The 19,121-nt window shown below is 39.7% G+C and overlaps 1 protein-coding gene across 10 annotated transcripts in view; it reads right to left on the bottom strand.

Moving 5' to 3' along the window:
• Positions 1 to 19,121, bottom strand: part of NIPBL (NIPBL cohesin loading factor) — a 296,589-nt gene that overhangs the window by 4,024 nt on the left and 273,444 nt on the right. For 9 of the 10 annotated variants that reach the window (XM_037902677.2, XM_037902676.2, XM_007065740.4 and 6 more), the window contains 9 exons: positions 17,075 to 17,215; positions 16,598 to 16,691; positions 16,329 to 16,483; positions 15,940 to 16,030; positions 13,514 to 13,687; positions 12,842 to 13,032; positions 11,368 to 11,475; positions 9,434 to 9,634; positions 8,826 to 8,972 (listed from right to left, as the gene is read on the bottom strand). In XM_037902677.2, the coding sequence (XP_037758605.1) occupies positions 8,826 to 8,972; positions 9,434 to 9,634; positions 11,368 to 11,475; positions 12,842 to 13,032; positions 13,514 to 13,687; positions 15,940 to 16,030; positions 16,329 to 16,483; positions 16,598 to 16,691; positions 17,075 to 17,215 (1,302 nt within the window). The remainder of the gene's footprint in view (positions 1 to 8,825; positions 8,973 to 9,433; positions 9,635 to 11,367; positions 11,476 to 12,841; positions 13,033 to 13,513; positions 13,688 to 15,939; positions 16,031 to 16,328; positions 16,484 to 16,597; positions 16,692 to 17,074; positions 17,216 to 19,121) is intronic. The other variant, XM_037902674.2, reaches the window with a different exon arrangement.

The following is a 19,121-nucleotide window of genomic DNA, read 5'->3' as shown; positions in this document are numbered from 1 at the left end:
TTTGCCTTTCTAGATAGAGTTCAAATATTCAAACAGTTTTATTCTTAAAATCTGACAAAGGTTCTCATATGCTTTAAGGGGCCATGACATTCATACCAAGTTTCTCTCCAAGGGAATATTTATGTTGATAATATGGATAAGGTAAAGGAAATTTGCTATTATATAGCCCAGGAGTCGGCAACCTTTCAGAAGTGGCGTGCCGAGTCTTCATTTATTCACTTTAATTTAAGGTTTTGCGTGCCAGTAATACATTTTAACGTTTTTAGAAGGTCTCTTTCTATAAGTCTATAATATATAACTAAACTATTGTTGTATGTAAAGTAAATAAGGTTTTTAAAATGTTTAAGAAGCTTCATTTAAAACTAAATTAGAATGCAGAGCCCCCCTGGACCGGTGGCCAGGACCCAGGCAGTGTGAGTGCTACTGAAAATCAGCTCACCTGCTGCCTTCGGCACGTGTGCCATAGGTTGCCTACCCCTGTTATAGCCATAATATGTTTCAGGACATACAGAATGTATAAACGCATACGAAGTAATATAATTAGTTCAAGCCTACTTGAATGAGACCGGCAGACTGAAATTGAGAGACTTATAACTGGTAATATTTTTAAAATCAATAAATCAAAATACATTTTAGAAATGGCACATATTTACCTATATTTATAAGCAGGATTGACTGCTCTATTTAATCTCAGGAAAAGAAAATTTAGCTATCAAAATATTGTTAACAAAACATTAAAAGGAATCTTTACAAAATTTTGGTTAATGAGAATTATCAAGTTCAGTCAATCCAAAATTGGAACTCAATTTTTCTCTTAAGTAAGTAAAGATCATGTATCTCTGTTTTATATTTGAATAACTATGACAATACTCCTAATTATAAAAGAAAAATTTAAAAGTGCCAGTAGCCCAGCAGTTTATAAGCAGTGTAACAAAACAATGTTTATGTGCATGTTAAGGAGATAGGAAAATTTACGTGTGTGTAACTGGGCTTATCTGAAGATATCATTTGACTCGATTCCTTCTCTTGGTCTTGTGCTTCTAGTATGACAGAGCTAGAGATTTCCCTATATCTGAATGTTTTTTGATCTTCTGAAGCTAAAGTAAGCGCACATCATGCACAGATGAAAATGCCAGTGCCACAATGCCACTTAAATATTCATTTTTGTTTCTTGATGACCAGGAAAGAAATAATTTCCCTGTAAGTATAATTTGTGACTGAAATAAATATCTATATGGTAGAATACTCAAGAAGTCAGTCATTAAAAAGACAGTTACCTTTTCCATAACTGGTGTTCTTCGAGATTGTTGCTCATGTCCATTCCATAGTAGATGTGTGTGCTCCCCACATGCACCGGTGCTGTAAGCTTTTCCCTCAGCAGTATCCATAGGGGACTGGCTCTGGTGCCCACATGGCATGCAATAAGGGCCACCGCCAGCTCCCCCCACCCTCAGTTCCTTCTTGCCAGAAACTCCAAGAGTGGGGAAGGAGGGCGGGTTGTGGAATGGACATGAGCAACACATCTCTAAGAACACCAGTTATGGAAAAGGTAACTGTCTTTTCTTCTTCGAGTGCTTGCTCATGTCCTTTCCATATTAGGTGACTCCAAAGCAGTACCCCTGGAGGTGGGTAGGAGTTCATGGAAGTGCAGATTGCAACACAGCTCTGCCGAACCCAGTGTCATCTCTGGCCTGCTGAGTGATGGCAAAATGAGTGGCAAATGTGTGAACAGAGGACCATGTTGCAGCTCTACAGATGTCCTGGATAGGGATGTGCTCCAGGAAGGCCGCCGAAGATGCCTGAGCTCTCGTTGAGTGGGCTCTGACAATCAGTGACGGTGGAATCCATGCCAGGTCATAACAGGTCCTTATGCATGAGGTGATCCAATTGGAAATCCTCTGTGAGGGCACCGGGTGACCCTTCATCCTATCCGCTGTAGCAATGAAGAATTGAGTTGATTTTTGGAAACGAAAGTAGAAAGCCAAGGCCCTTCAAATGTCCAGGGCATGAAGATGCCTCTCCTCACTGGTCTTGTGCGGTTTCAGACAGAACACCAAAGATGTGCTGGTTCATATGGATCATGCAGGCTCCCTCTGGATGGAGTGACCGCTCATGGTGAGAGGACCCTACTGAGCTGGTCTGCCAGAGCATTCTTGACACCAGGAACGTGACAAGCTTCCAGGTGGATTTCGTGGCTGATGCAGAAGTCCCATTGATAGAGTGCCTTTTGACAGAGAGCCGATGTACACACTCCCCCGTTGCCTGCTGATGTAGAACATCAAGGTTGTATTCTCCCATCAGGACTCGTACCACCTTGCCTAACAGGTGGGGCAGGAAGACTCCACATGCCAGCCGGACTGCTCGGCGCTCTTTGACGTTTATGTGCAACTTCGCCTCCTCCGGGGACCACATCCCCTGTGTCTGGAGGTCGCCGAGATGTGCACCCTAGCTGAGGTCCAAGGTGTCTGACACCAACTCGATGGAGTGAGGGGGGTTGTCAAATGGAACCCCCTCTAGGACTGCCCTGTGGTCGGTCCACCATTGCAGCGAGGTAAGTATTGCCTGGGGAATGGTAATGATCTTTTCCATGGGGTCTCTGGACTGGGAATAGACTGTTGCAGGGGCAGGAAAGGATGGATCTGGGGAATAGTCTGCTAGGTCACTCTCGGGTGCACCCTCAAAATGACCGTTTGGCCCCCTGTTTATTACAGGTCGAGCCGGACTGGGGAGAGGGTGGAGGCGGTTGGCTCAGGCAGTGCTTGTAGCCCTGGGCTCGTTTATGGGGCTGGTCCTGCCGAGGCTGACTCCCCTGGCCCTGCGGCTGCTGCGGTTTGAACCGCTTACGAGCTGGGGCTGGGACGTAGAGACACAGGGTTTTTAAGAGTGGTGCAGGAGTCCCTGAGGCCATGCAACTTGCTGTCTGTTTGCTCCACAAATAAGGCCCAGCTGTCGAAGGGCAGGTCCTGCACTGACTCTTGAGCCTCGGTGGACAACCCAGAGAGGTCACAGCCAAGAAGCTTGCTACATGGAGACAGCGGAAGCCCTGGTGCGGGCAGCAGTGTCCGCAGTGTCTGACACCACCTGTAGGGCCGCTGTCATACCCTCATCAAGGATTGCTCAGAACTCCTCCTTGATAGCCTCGGGGAGCAACCCTTCAAACTTGGCCATGGTTTGCCACATATTGAAGTCATATCGGCCTAGAAGGTCTTGGTGTTTGGCCACTCTCAGCTGAAGGCTGGAAGACGAATAAACCTTTCGCCCGAAAAGATCCAGCCTCCTTGAGTCTTTATTTTTGGGGGTGGCCCTGGGTTGTCACTGCTTTTCTTTGTGGTTAACCGCATCGACCAGAAGGGAATTGGGGGCCGGGTGGGAGTATAAGTACTCATGCCCTTTGGTTGACACGAAGTGTTTGCATTTGGCCCTTTTAGAGATAGGGGCCAGGGAAGGGGGGGGGGGGGGGGGGCTGACACAGGGCTTTAGTGATTGTAGGTTTCAGAGTAGCAGCCGTGTTAGTCTGTATCCACAAAAAGAACAGGAGTACTTATGGCACCTTAGAGACTAACACATTTATTTGAGCATAAGCTTTCGTGGGCTATAGCCCACTTCATTTGATGCATAGAATGGAACATATAGTAAGAAGATATATATATATACATACATACAGAGGTGGAGTAAGGTGGAGTAAGAGGCTAATTAATTAAAATGAGCTATTATCAGCAGGAGAAAAAAACTTTCGTAGTGATAATCAAGATGGCCCATTTAGACAGTTGACAAGAAGGTGTGAGGATTCTTAACATGGGGAAATCTTTTTAGTGATCTTAGAAACCCCTTCATGAAGGGGTACAGCCACCCTGGCAGGAGCCGAACAGCAGACAACGTCAAACAGAGAGTCCGAGGTCTCTTCCAATTCTTCTGCCTGAAGCCCCAGGTCAGAAGCAACCCTCTTCAAAAATTCCTGGTGCGCCTTGGTGTCATCCTGAGGAACTGGGTGAGGGGGCCCTGTGATAGCTTCATCTGGCGATGATGAGGACGATGCAGCGGGAACCTCCATGTCCATTGGTGGTTCTGCAGCTTACTTCCCTGGGTCCTCCTGGACCCATGGGGTCTAACCCCCTGAAGTCTCCAGCACCAGTGGGGGACGGGATACCAAGGCTGCTGGCCTCTCCGAGGCTCCCGATAGTGGTAGGGCAGCCTGGGTGAACCTCCAAGGGTTCCATGGGTACCATGGCACCGGCCACTGCACTTGGGGCCATGGGACAGGTTTCAGTGCTGATAATTTTCAGGGGGTAGCATGTTAGTTTGTATCAGCAAAAACAATGAGGAGTCCTTGTGGCATCTTAGAGGCTAACTAATTTATTTGGGCATAAGCTTTTGTGGGCTAAAACCCACTTCATCAGATGAGCCCACAAAAACTTATGCCCAAATAAATTTGATAAGTCTCTAAGGTGCCACAAGGACTCCTCATTGTTGGCGCTGATAACGTAGTCGGCACTGTCGGTAGTCAGGGAACCCTGAGATGGAGCTACCAGTGGAGCAGTCAGTCCTGGGCGACCAGGATTGGGCTGAGTGGTAGCTTTTGTCCGACCAGTGCCAGTTGCTGCATCACGAAGCCGACCTGTCCAAGCAAGACTGTCTTCGTCAGGCTCTCGGGGACCAACGGAGTTCACTGGATCTGCGTCGGATACCCAGTGATCCATGCCTCATGCTACTCGACCAGTACCGGGACATCTAACGGGACCAGGAGCTACTCTGGCAACTGGCTCATGAGGATCATCCTGAGTAGGGCGACCTTACTTCTGGAGACAGGCGATGATGGCCCAGTGAATGGCTGTCTCTGGAGCCTGATTGGTCCCAGGATCGATACCGGGCCACTGAAGATGGTCAGGGCCGGTCTCAGAGTTCTTGCGCATGCCTCAGAGGGTCTGTGCCAATCTACCGGCAAGGTACACCTCGAATACCTCAATCGGTGCCCCCCGGTGTGGGGACCAAAGAGCCGGTGGCGACCCTTACACTGCGTCATGTGGGCGCCGCTCCAGAGGGCGCCACAGCTGGTCCCCTATGGATACTGCTGAGGGAAAAACGTCCAGCACTGGTGCATGTAGCGAAGACACACACCTAATATGGAATGGACATGAGCAAGCACTCGAAGAAGAACTTTGCATTTCCCAACTCTAAAAGGAAGGTGGAATGCCAGCAAGGAATCAAGTCAAACTATATGTTAAGAGCCAATTACAGCTAAATGTCTTTCCCCTCTAAAGATACTGTGTTGACTGGATTCCAGCTCTTAGAGACTATAAAGAGTGAGGGAAAACTGCACAAACTATACATTTTTTAAGTCACAGAGAAAGAAAGAAAGAAACTGAGTTAATTTCATATACCGAGGAAAACCAGAAGATTTCCCAAAACATCTTTCGGAAACGGAAAGTAAGAATTGGGTGAGGAAAATGAACAGGTGAACAAGTCAACTGTATAGCCACATAGACCCTTCCAATCAGAACAACAATATGTGGTTTATATTAGCATCAATTTAAGAAACTGGACCAAATACTAATGAAATGGCCTGAAGCCTTATTTATGCTGGTAATTACCAAAGATAGACTACCTTAGTAAGGATCAACAGAAGGAGGTTACGGGGGAAGATCTTTAAAATGAGAATGTTGAACTTCATCTAACCCAGTGGTTCCCAAACTGGGGTTCGCAGAACGTTACGGAGGTTGACTAGAAAAAATTTCACTAATGGCTGCCAGAAGACCCCGGGCATTGAGGCAGCAGGTGGCACCCAGTTGCAGGGCAGACAGCCCGAGCCCCAGGGAGAGTGGGGCAGGGCAGTTAGGGCTGGCAGTCCGAGCCCCGGCGGTCAGCGGGACCTGCAGCCTGAGTTCAGTGGAGCTCGGTTGACCAGGGCGGTCAACGGGGTCCAGCGGCAGGAGCCCTATGGATTGTGGAGGAAATTTAAACTTAAATCCCTGGAAATATTCATTTTTAGGAGGGGGTTCACGAGATTTTACAATTTAGTGAAAGGGGTTCGCGGGCTGTTAAAGTTTGGGAACCACTGATCTAACCCCTAAGTCAGCTCCTAGGACAGTTTGGCAATTGGAATATTGCCTTTCAGAATAAAAGCAATCCTCAGTCTTAGTCATGAAACTGAGCGAAGCGATCAGGCACAAAGGCTGGGATTTTCAAAAGGAAAATATCACCATGAGATTATAGCTGAACATATACACTCAGCAAGTATCTCTGCCTTCCTGACTGCACAAGTAACTCCTTTCCACTGGAGATAAAGTCCACTGAGAATGCAAAGAATCAAAATTACACATCATTGCAAGTCCTAATACTCAGTTATCTCAGAGGACTTACTCCTCAGAGAAGGGTGTCCCATCCCTATACTACAGTCAAAAGAGGCTACAGACCCATCTATAAAATGGCCATAAGTCCATATTTAAGTACCTGTGGAGTCTGAGTGTGTGCTCATCAGCACCTCTGAAAATATGGTTACTTATTTAATTGCTTAATTACTGATTTTGTTGTCCAGTTACAGGCACCCACAATTAAAAATCTTGGCTTATTTATATTTTGCAAACTCACTAATGAAGTCTTGAATGGACGCCTCAAGAGATCTGAGGTACTCTGTTACAACCAGAGTTTGGAGTAATGTTTCCAATTCTTGGAGATACTCCAATGCATCGATCAAATTTAGAAGAAAAAAAGGGACATAAGACAATATATGTGAGCAGAAAAGCCTTTAACCTATACTGGCATGTTGCACAAGGAGATTTGATGCAGTGAAAGCCAGGTCGGCCATTTGCACATCTTCTACTGAGGAAGCATCAAGGAGCCATCTAGACACATCCAAACTGTGGCAGCGCAGAAAACCCACCCTCAGTCTGGATCCTGATTACTTTAAAGGATGAAATGGTATCAAATCAAAATGGACTTAAAGAAACCACAGTGCACCAACAAGTAACGCCAGAGCACTGGGGACCCTACAGAGAACAGGACAGACAAAAACTACAAATGATATAGACTCACATTCTAAACAAAGCTGCAGGACTGACAGGAGAGCAGGCATTGGATGCACCTGTCCTGGCTCCAGTGGCGCTCCTTTACTGAATGTATAAGAACAGCATGAAAATTGTATGCTTTAGAGGGCCCCAAAGCCCTGGGACTTTTTACACAAGATACACCTGCGGTGCCTCAAAGGGTGAAAAAAGGGATACTCCTGCCTATCTCACTCTAGGCCAAGACTCCAGAGCAGGAATCTAGTCAATATGGTATCGTCAGAGAACAAGAAAAGAAACAATAAGTTAACAGATTTTAGTTTTAGGTACTACAAGCAATTGTTCATATTTTTAAAACTAGGAAAATTATCTTAACAGGAACCTTTTAAGAATTATTCAGTATATGTTAAGACCAATTAACATGAGTTTTGTACCTATTTCTCAAAAAATTGGACAAGCAAAAAACCCCCCCCCAAAACAGGCAAATCTAACATTAATGTGAGTTTTGACGTTTTAGATTCACATTTACTTCATTTCTTATTCTCTACAGGAGGACGGTTTATAAACAGTTAATTTTTTGCTGCAGTATAAAATATTATTATGTATAGAAAAGCTATTTTAGGTCAGTTAGAGATTGCTAAATTGTATTTTCTCTGATGACTGTATGATTGGACTCATGATAACTAAGACACTTAGTTATATATGCAGAAGAATACAATTATTAGTACCTATGAGTAATAAAATAAGAATTCTAAAACATTTCTGAAATAGTTTGTTATAATGCATGATATATAAGGAATACATGATAGTTTGGTATGATATAAGGGTTTCATTGTCATTTATTCGAGTTGTCCTGCATAAGTTGCTCATGACTTTGGCACTCATTAGTAAAGCAGCAATCTCAAACTCATTCATACAAACCTTTAGACAATACCACATATGCATTATATATCTTATATATAAAATATTAGATGTTATTTTATTTTGTAAATATTTAATCAAAAATGGTTTACTGGCAAATTGTTCTTTAAAAAGCAACAGTTTGAAAACTGCCCAGAGGTTTCGTATTACTACAGTGGAGGAAATCAAAGGGGAATTCAATTTTTATATCACTTGCACATTTGCTCTGCATATACATAAGTAAAGTTCAATTTTGTTTTTAAATTCAGTGAATGGAGCTCGTCTCTCAAAATCGCTACCATGATTTAAAATACTTTCCGCCTCACAGAGGCCTACAGATGATGATGCTTAGTATGACTGAAAGAGTCAACTACTATTGCAGCTTAAAAAATTACTAGTGAAACTATTTGTAATCAAGAGGCACACAATGTACACACTATAATGAAGAAAAGTGTAAGTGAAGAGCCATATGGGCAAAGTAAATGTATATATTTGAGCTGTATAGATAGAAACCTTGCCAACAGGCAGATCCATTCAAAACATTTTCTGAGTAGCAAGGGCAACATACCAATAAAGTTAGATTGCTTATGGCTCAGATATTCATGATGGATTAAAGGACCTAGAGCTATGTAACCTGGATTCTTGGATCCCCCCTCCCTGACGAACATTAAATCTGACAATACCAGTCTTATTTTCTTCCATCTCTAATATTTTCCACTGACTTTCAAAATTAATGAAAAATCCTGAAAGTTTCTGAACACAGATCTGTCACACCTTGCCAGAACTGAGAGTGATTTATGCTATTGGCTGCAAAGTAATGTTATTTATTATCCATGTGTGCAACACTGGAATGACTGAGAAGTGCTCATTATGGTGTCAACATAACTTCATTGCAACAAGTTATTAATATATCATAAATGCACTTACCTCCTTAAATGACTGTAATAGGTTACTACCAGAAACTGACAGTGTAATGTCTATATGATGCATTATAAACAGTGGCTCTTCCTGTGTTTGATAAGGAAAACACGCTAGATTGTCTGCTATATACAAGAGCATATTCACCTCTGTTTTCTGCAAGTTTAAAAAAATAAACATTTTATATAAATATATATATAACACATACACACACACACAAAAACATTATAGTCTAGTTTATGCACTGCTTTCCAAGGGTCTTGGTGCAAAACATCAACATGTACTTCATCCAAAGTAACTCTTCCACCTTGAAAACATTATGCACATGCAAAGTTTGCGTCACACATGAACTTGCATTATTCCTGCTCTATCCAAACTGGGCTTAAGTAGATATAAAATGGTCGAAGAGGATATTATTTAAGTGGAAATACACTTAGTTTTGCAGCAAAATAAAAAAGACTAGGGAAGTAAAGTTAGCCAGGCCAAAATTCACCAAGTCTCATAAAAACACATAAAGTAAGGACACCAACATTCATCATTTGAACTTGTTACGGTATATTTTATGAAAAACTTATTCTAATTTCTTTTTAAATGAGGTACATTTATGTAATGCTTACTGCTGTGTCATCAAAGAGGTTGAGTAAAGAAATTAGAAAGGCTCGTCTGTGCTGACGGTTCCCTCGGATCATGGAGTATAGATGTGAACACAAAGCGCTGGAGGATTCATCATGCCTAAAGCCCCTTACAGGATTCTTTGGGCACATGTTGATTGCCTGTTGTACCTGGTAAGACATCTTCATACCAGCCACTGCTTTCATCTAAAATTATAAAATATTTATTTTTGTTTAAATTGTGGCTTTCAAAACAGTCACACAAAAAGAAAAATAATTTTGTCAAATTGAAAAATTTTCATTTGAAATTAATGTCTTCCTCATCTTATTTTCATTAGCCTCAAATTAAAAACACAATTTTCAAAACCCTACCACTTCCTTCACATTTACTCTTTCCCCATGGATTTGTAGTACCCCTGATATTTATTGTAAAATTTAAGCTTTACTTTATTTATTTATTTATTTTTTAAAGCCTCTAGCCATTCTGGGTGTGCAGTTAAATTTCCAAACAAATTGATGCAGCATTGTTTTCTTGAGTTTGCAAATAGACCGAAATAGCTGTAAGAAAGGTAAAAGCAGTCCCATTCATGTCAAGGGGGTGTTGAAACTGAAGTGTAATGACTGTTTTATGCGAATCTCTCTATTAACTAACTTAATAGAAGCATCCAGCTAAGATGATGATTCAGAGCAGGCAGATATTTTATAAATTTGAAATGATTTTCCACAGGAATAATGTTGAAAGTTGTAAAGTTTTCCCTGAGTGTTCTACCAAATTTGAATTTTTGAACTTGAAAATGTCTTAACCCTCTCGTCTCACTCTACATGCACAGGATGACCAACAGAAACTCCCAATTACCTGCATGTGCCTCGGTCTCTCAGCTGATTTTAGTTAAGCCCAGGATTTGTTCCAGTTTCAGTATCAACTGGATGCCTGACCAGCCAGTGTTCCCACCACTCCCTGTGCTTTGGCCTGTGCTTCTATCCCCTGTGCTTCCATCATCCTCACCTACATGGAGAGTAACTCAGGTCTCAGTTGACTACATTCGGGACCCCACCTGCCAGCCTCTTTATTAAATTAAGTATGTACTTGGGTACAATGAGCGCAGTGACTCCAAATTCTAGTGATGGATGAACTGGAGTGCCATGGGATTTGCAAGGTCCCATAATCTAGTGCACACACACAGCTCACTAGAGAGCCAGGCAGTTGGGCACTCAGTTCCACATCAAGATAAGGAGGAGGTTTTGGGGGTGTCTGTAGGGAAAAATAAAGCAATGGAAAGGCCAGGGATGGAAATTAATCTGGAAGGCCACGTAGAGTGAATGGTAATATCTCACAACAGTAAGAGCCCTCACCTAGCTTCCTCCTCTCTCTAGGACAAGGTACCCAACTACAAGCACCTTCCTATGCTCCCTCTACCCGAACTCCAGCTTCCAAAACCCTGGTGTCTCCCACGGAGAAAAAGTACATGTAACATATAACATTTTCCTAGTATACAAATATTAAGGTGCTACTGCTATGCTTTTTTAGAAGACATTCTCTTCTCTATTCTGTTGAAGATTAGGAGAGTTGTTCCTTGTGATCAAACAGATGATCACAGTTACTTGGCCTATGATACTCAATGAGCAAGATACTACTAACCATTATAAGTAAGGGAGTTTTAAGGTTGAATGAAACACTTTAGAGCAAATATGAGAACTAGGAATGCGTCCCATTTCTGATATTCTAAATCTTCAACTCTGAGACAAAACTGCTCCTTCACAACTCTATCGTTTCAGATGAAGAGGTCACAACTCAATTTCCCAACACAAGTAGAATTAATAAACAGATAAATATAACCATATTTTCCTATTCCTGCAGTTTGGACTTGTACTTTTCTAGTCTCTTGAGAGAGCAGAGAATCAGCATTTTGTTTAAGTTACGTAATGTTAGAATTACATACATGAATGAATCCAGCATATTTTTTGTCTATTTCCACCAGTTGCTGGTCAGCTTTGTTCCGCATAGAGGGCTCTGGATCTGTGCCCATAGCAATTAAATATGGCACACACTAGAAAAGAAACAGATGAAAATATAAAAAGGCATTATACACCAGAAATGTATGTGGCTATACGCGCTACTACATGCATAAATTTCATCTCACATTATTATTTATGTTAAATTGTTAATAGTTGAGCAACTAGAATCTGACACCTTATGCGACTTACAGCTTGATGGCTTCTTTTAGGCAAGAGCACAAGTTATAAAGAGGGGAGATGATCCAAGGACACGAGCATATTAAAAACTAAAAATTTGTGCCAGAACACAGGTGGTATTCTCAGTATCTCTCTTCCACTGGGCCACACTCTAGGACCTCATACTAGAAAAATGAGGTGTTTTTAGCAATTTGTTGATCTATTTTAAACACCACTTATGCCAATGTAGACAAAGACAGCAGTGTTTCAAAACATGTTACCAGTTCATGATCAATCCTAGGATCCTTGGTCCAGGAGACTCTAGGGTTGACCACAACTTGCTAGCATGTTTTGAAACATCAATGTCTGTCTACACCAGGTGCTGACAGAGTTAAAAGTGGTGTTTAAAAATTTAGAAAACACTTTTGCTGAGCACACATTCAATTTCCAAGTCTAGACAGGACCTAGTAATTTGCCTCATGGCAAGCCTGAAATTTGGAAGCTATTAATATATTTAAAATATATGGGTCTCAAGTAAATTTGTTACACAGTTTGGTCTAGGAATTATCTACTTGAGGCTTGAGATATCTCCTCAATATTTTCCCAGAATTCTTCCAAAACAAAGGAGGATACAAAAGAATCTGTGGGAAATTATGGATAGAGGTAAGTAAAATAGTCTACGCTTGTTAGCCACACCTCTATAGATTTTCACTGTAATAGATAAACACTATTTAGCTAAGATTCACAGGTGAAGAAAATTACTTGAAAATAAACTACAAATAGCTCTAACATTAGCTATAGAACTTCAGTCCAAAGTAGTGTTTTGCGGGGAAAGATGCTGGCAAAAGAATCTAATGAATGGAATGTAAAGAAGACAGACCATGGATGTAAGTGTGCCTGAACACTAACTGGGGTCTGATACCATGTAACAGAAACCAGTGCACTCCATCATGCATTTAATAAGTGCTGCTTAAAAATGATTAAACTCAAATTTAATTTATAAGCCAACAAAGGGTTAGTCTTTGGAATCCTGTTGGCTTTCAATACAGAAGAATTCCAGACATCTGTTGTATGCAAAACAGCCTCTCCAAACGAAGTATCCCCAAAAGAAGCAACTACTGTAACAGATTTGGGGGCGGGGGGGAACACACACATACTGGAAGTTTATCTAGCAGCCATGGGAAATTCTGAGATTTTCTTGTGTAAAAGAAAAAAGAAATACAGCACATTAACATTACATACCTGAACTGGATGGATAAGACCCTGGTTTAATGTCAGTGCAATGACATTTAGAGCAAAGTGGCGAACGCTGGACTGTGCATGAAAGAAAGCCTCAAGAACCTGTTTCAGATAAAGTTGCATGATGGAGCTGCTCATCCCTGAGGAAATATCTCCCATTTCTTTCAGATCCTCCTGTTTTGCTACTTTCTTCCCTGTAGAAAGGAACAAAAGCAATTGTTTGTGCCAAGATCTTTGGGAAACCACTAACTTATTCTACTCTACATACTATTCCTCATATTCTTTATGACATATTTAAGCTTCAGAATGGTCCCACAACACAGCCCTGAAGATTTCTTGTTTTATAATGCCTGAAAATTAATAATTTCAGAGAAGAATTTGATAATAGAAAAAGCAAAGCACTCATTATTTTAACTGCAAGAATTTAAGTATTACACCTTTTGGATTTTTCCCCAGCAACTTAAAACTTGAAGTTAAGAACAGAACTCTGTACTCTATACCTCTTGGTGTGGCTATGTATAAAAGATGTTCCTGAAATCTTCATCTAAGGTAATGTATGTATATATGAATAATTAGACCCAAAAAACCCTTATGAATCTGTTAAATTAAAAGGTTGTTTTCATGTAACAAAAGTTACATTTTGAACGTTTTCTTAACACAGCGCTCATCACTCACACTCTCTATCTGCCTGTTGCATACGTGTATCCTCCTCCTGTAGATAGGTTTGGAGATTTTTTAACACCTGGATTTTTAAGTTTACTGAGCTATTCTTATCAGACAGAATGCTGTTGTACAGAGTCTTCACCTCCTGCTCAAACATTAGACTTGGGTGTTGAATAAATGCAAATCCTGAAAGAAAAAAATAAGAAAGATCCCACTTGGTTGCCTTGCAATTACTGTGCTTACACTTTCAAGGTAAACTAGTAAAATCTTCCATCATACATATATGAAATAAAATACAAAGAATCACTCAAAATTGGAAACACAACAGAAGAATGTTGGAGAATCAGGAGTTCTTGATTCTATTCCAGGCTCTGAAGGGGAGCATGATCTAGTGCTTACGCAGTCAAATACACAGCGCATTAATTCTCAAAGGCAGCATGGCTAAATGAATTTTATTCTCAGCTCTGCTAGAAGTGACCTCATGCAATCAATCTCTCATTTATCCCATTTATAAAATGGGAAAATTATACATGTCCATCCTATAATAGAGGTCTAAGGTCTTGCTCAATCATACGTCAGTGGGAACACTGAGACTCAGACATATACAGACTCTAAACCCTTTCTTGAAAACTATTATGAAGGAAAGGAACTGTTTGTTTTCCTTCCCCCTGCCCAAAATGTAGAGAACTGGTCTCTTATCAGTTGTAGGGTTCTTTTTGGTCTTCTCCCCGTCACCCTTCACTCCCCTCCCCAATTTTAATCCAGAATGATGGACATCATCTGAGATAACGTAAGTGGGTTTGGAGTACTGCTGATTTATAGCCTCACACAGCATCACAAGTGGCAGGGATGCAGCTTTCCTTTGAGAAGACTGGGAATTCTGCCACATATTAGACCGTTACTTGGTTTATTTGTCCTAACTCTTGTTGGTCTGTGCCTTTCAGGAGTGGCAGAGGTTGAATATCCCTTTACTTCTTTTCGACCACAGGTAGTAAAGATCTTTAATGAGTAAAAACAACAAAGTGCAAAACAAAAAAGAAAATAAAAGGAAAAGGAAATAATGGAAGAAGAAAAGAATATACATGGAAAAACCCAGCATGAAACAGTGGAGAGGGCTAACTGGCTGAAGCCAAGGGAATCAAGGTTCTATAAAGCTGGTTTCTTGCACCTAGAAAAGTTAGTGCAGGAAAAGACTTTGTTCAAGAAAAAGCTCAGTTCATCCAGTGAGTGGAAAAAAGGAAAGAGAAAGGGGTAAGGATGTTCTTTGGTAGGGATTATTATCATCTGCATGAACGTGCAATGACATTTTGTTACCTGATCTTTTCTAGCTAATCTGATTCACTTTTTAAAAGGGATTTTAAATTTAAAGTAGTATTTTTGATATATAACTTTCTTTCCTCCACTCACTGATTTAAATGAGTCTACAACCCACAATTCCCATGGAAAATTCTCCTTATCCTCCCTAATACGTTTTCCTTATTGCTTACTATGTCCAAATGTTTCAGATGGGGGAGAGGGAAAATTTGCTATCTGACAATTTTCTTTTAAGAATGACCTCACCTTTAGTCTGCCTCCACCTGAAAATAAATTATTTGGAGGGCTTTAAGATGATTGTTTCAGAGACCATGTAAGTAATTAACACAGCTGTATAAAGTAGTACTCCTAAGAGCTTATGTTTGGTCTGCTAGTAAGGATTTAATATTTCCATACTTTATATGGAAGTACACATCTGGAGCAGAAAGAGTGTGGCAAAGCCTCAGACCCAGACCCTTGTAGGCAAGTCAAAACTTGCAAGAAGTGGCAAACTTCTTGCTAGCCATTATCCAGAAAGAAACTGTTAGAGCCTATGTATGTTAATGCCTATTGACATCTAAGGGGATGATCCTCAGCTGTTGTAATGGTCATAACTCCACTGACTTCAGCTAAGGATCTAATGCATGGTTGCATCACCTAAGACTTTCCCAGATGTTTATGGCTTGCTAATAATCTTTTGAATCTCATGCCTTGGCGGTGTAAAACTCAAGAAGTAGCAGATTATAAACTACTTTCATTTTGAAAAATGATGGTACCATTAGTTTAGAAATCTGATACTTTTGAACATTGTAAAGAATTATATATACACATCAGGAAGTGTATATATATGTATTTCTCACAAGAAAGAGAAAAGAGCCCCTTTTTGACCAATTTGCTACAGACTATGTTCAAATATCTTCAGACATGCAGGGAAGTATATTTAAGATCTCTATGAATAACAAATTTAAAATTCAAAAAGCAACCAAAATTTGCAGATAATATTAGTTAGGTACATATCCCTTAAAAAAGATGCCAAAGCTTTTTAAATGAACCAACTTCTTGTAAAAAACAAACTACATATACTATTCCCCTAAGATGCACAATTACTGATTCAATTAAAAACAAAAAAATGTAGTAATTCTTACCTAAACCAATAATGGCTTTTGTTTGTACCTCTTCATCTGAATGTTTTGTAAAATACATCAGCAGTTCAAGTACTTTATCCTTAATGTTAACCTGCCCAAATTAAAACAAAAAATACTGGTGACTTAAGAAGAAACAGCTAATTTTTAGATTCTACTTAAAACAATCTTTAAAACCTAATTGCAAAGTGAAACACACATCACTGACACCAGAGCTTTCCCAAAATAAATAAATTGTTGCAAATTACAAGTACAGTCTAGCTTCACTGTGAAGACTTTACTTCACTGTTTCAAATGACCAAACCTATTCTGTTCTATTTACAAGTTACAAGTTTTTTAACTTCACCTGTTTAAACACAAGACACCGAGAAGGTAAACACAGTGTATTTTACCTTACTGTTGCCTTTAAAATCTTCCTGATCAAAATCAAAATGGCGACACAGTGCTCCAACAGTGAAAAGAGATCTAAGGAGTGCTGGTTTATTGGCTGTAAGTATAGTACTGTTTGGGTCTTCCTGGTGTTGACTTTTTAATTTTGAAAGTGCACCTAAAATAAGAGAAAAGATTTAATCATAGCAAATACTGCACTCCTGAAATGACATGCATAACCAAAACTTTTATAAAATTGTTTAATAATAGTATGCTCTGATATTTAACTTACCATAGTATCTATTAAAACAGGCCCACACAAATTTATAATTTTGAGTAACCTTGTTTACAACAGCCCCAAGACAGCTCACACAGTGCTGCACTACCTGAAGATAAGACAGAAAATGTTTATAACCATTTATTTAGAAATCAAGATAGAGATTTTTCAAAGTAGTCTCGAGATATAAAAACATATTATTTATTTAAAACTAATAGAAGATAAAGGTCTAAATCTTCAAGACTACTTTGAAAATCTCAGATCAAGTACATAATAACTGAAGTGTAATAATAAATACACAAACTCCGGTAGATCAAGAAAGTTAGTTGGCCATTTACACTATCACAGGTATAGCCAGTTTTTCATAACTGCCATTCAAACATTAATAGGGAAGAAATGTTCATGCTTTCATCTTAAATAATTTCTACATATTCCATATCAGACTGAACCAAAACCATTACATTAATTTAAAAAGTAGAAATTAAATCTTACCGTCATGCCGTATTTGATTATAAGTTTCATGAGATCTTCCTCAATAGTGGCAAGGAAGGTCTCACTTGGATGCTCCATCAATGGCACCACCAGCTCTAAGATTTTTGCAACATTGCAGATCACCATGAAATCATTTTGAGTCTGTAAGAATAACATTTACAATGATTAAGCATTTTCACCATTTTCCTGTATAAGAACTAAGTATTTCTAATGTTATTTCAGGTTTGAGAATAACTTAATAAATCTCAGTTTTTCAGTAAAAGTATACACTGATATTCAAAGATCTAACTTTCCCGTGAAGTGTGTTTTAGGTAGCACTTCCCCATAGAAAAAGTTTCGTTAAGGGTTTAAAGACAACAATTTAAATTTGTTACCATGTTCAAAAGTATTGCTATGCTATGATCATCAAATTTAAACTGTTGTCTTTAATTACTAATCCAATACTTTTTCACTAGGAAATAAATGAGTCCAGGTGAGATAATTGTTCTTGTAAAGATAAAAGTTATTGATGTGAAAAGTAAGTTTTATTTTATGGTTAAAATATTCTTCATGTTGTCTTTGGTAATTATTATTTTGTAATTAATTATTACAAAACATGTCATGATATATCCTAAGCATAACAGGAACGCTGTCACTTAATTTTAATTCTGCACATAGGAGGAAATACAGAGTAACTAGGTTTTCTGAATTTAAATATTTGATAACATATCATGAAAAAGGTACACTCCTATATACCTTAATACATAGGTATACACTGTTTAATAAAATGTAACATTTTGATAACTATCATGGATTTAATATAGTTGCAATGGATAATATTCACCCAGAGGCACAGGGACCATGTAAATCCCTCTGTATAACTTAAGTTCTCTAGAGTGAACTAGAGGCTGCATAGGGTGGGGAGGAAGGGGTTCTGGACCCCCTTTATGTTGCAAAGAGATTCTCCTTTCCAGCCACTTATAGGATGGTGTGGGAAGACTAAAGATCTAGGGGGACCGGAGGGGAGGTCCTCAAAGGAGAAGGAGAAAGAACTCAAACAAGTGGGAGGATTTGATTTTAAGAGACAAGAGTAGGTGAAATAAAAAATGTTATTTAAAGTTACTCAGCAAAGTATTAAACAGCTTCTTAATGTTTTCTCTGTTTAAAAAAGTTCCATAGATTTCCAAAGAGTAGTCAGCAGAAACTTTAGTTAGTAGGGACTTTGAAAGGACAAACAAAGAAGCTTGCATTATATACAATGAAGGAGGAGGAACCTGAATAGGGACTCCAGGAGAAGGTAACATGGTCAGCATGATAGGCTAGGAATGCAACCTAATTTATTTCAGCTCTGAAAAGAGAAGAAGTTTGGGGTTGTCTGTACCAAGATTCTCAAAAATGATACATCAGAACTGATGCTGCTCCATCTGGAAGCTTGGGAGTATTCCACACAGGCTCAGTAGGACTTTGGATTCTGACTTTTCCTTTGGAGTCCTAGAAGGAATCTTTGATCTCTTCTGGCTTCTCTGCCCTAGTACAATGGTTCTCAACTAGGTGTCCGTGTACCGCTGGGGGTACGCAGAGGTCTTCCCGAGGGTACATCAACTCATCTAGATATTTGCATAGCTTTACAATAGGCTATATAAAAAGCACTGGAGAAGTCAGTACAAACTAAAATTTCATATAGACAATGACTTGTTTTATACTGCTCTATATACTATATGCTGAAATGTAAGTACAATTTTTATATTGCAGCTGATTTATTTTATGATAAAATATATGATAAAAATGAAAAAATAAGCACATTTTCAGTAATAGTGTGCTATGACACTTTTGTATTTTTATGTCTGATTTTGTAAGCAAGTAATTTTTAAGTGAGGTGAAACTTGGTGGTACGCAAGACAAATCAGACTCCTGAAAGGGGTACGGTAGTCTGGAAAGGTTGAGAGCCACTGCCCTAGAGAATGACCCATTGCTGATACCAGGTACTAGCAACAGGTGAAGATAATCTGGGGCTGAATGTGATTTAACTACAAATATAGATAAAGACAGTGTTTAGGACATTTCAGAA

This window comes from Chelonia mydas, chromosome 5 (genome assembly GCF_015237465.2).
Source record: "Chelonia mydas isolate rCheMyd1 chromosome 5, rCheMyd1.pri.v2, whole genome shotgun sequence".
Classification (NCBI taxonomy): domain Eukaryota; kingdom Metazoa; phylum Chordata; order Testudines; family Cheloniidae; genus Chelonia; species Chelonia mydas.
Note: the sequence above shows the minus strand (reverse complement) of the source record. Positions and strands in the feature narration are given on the sequence as shown.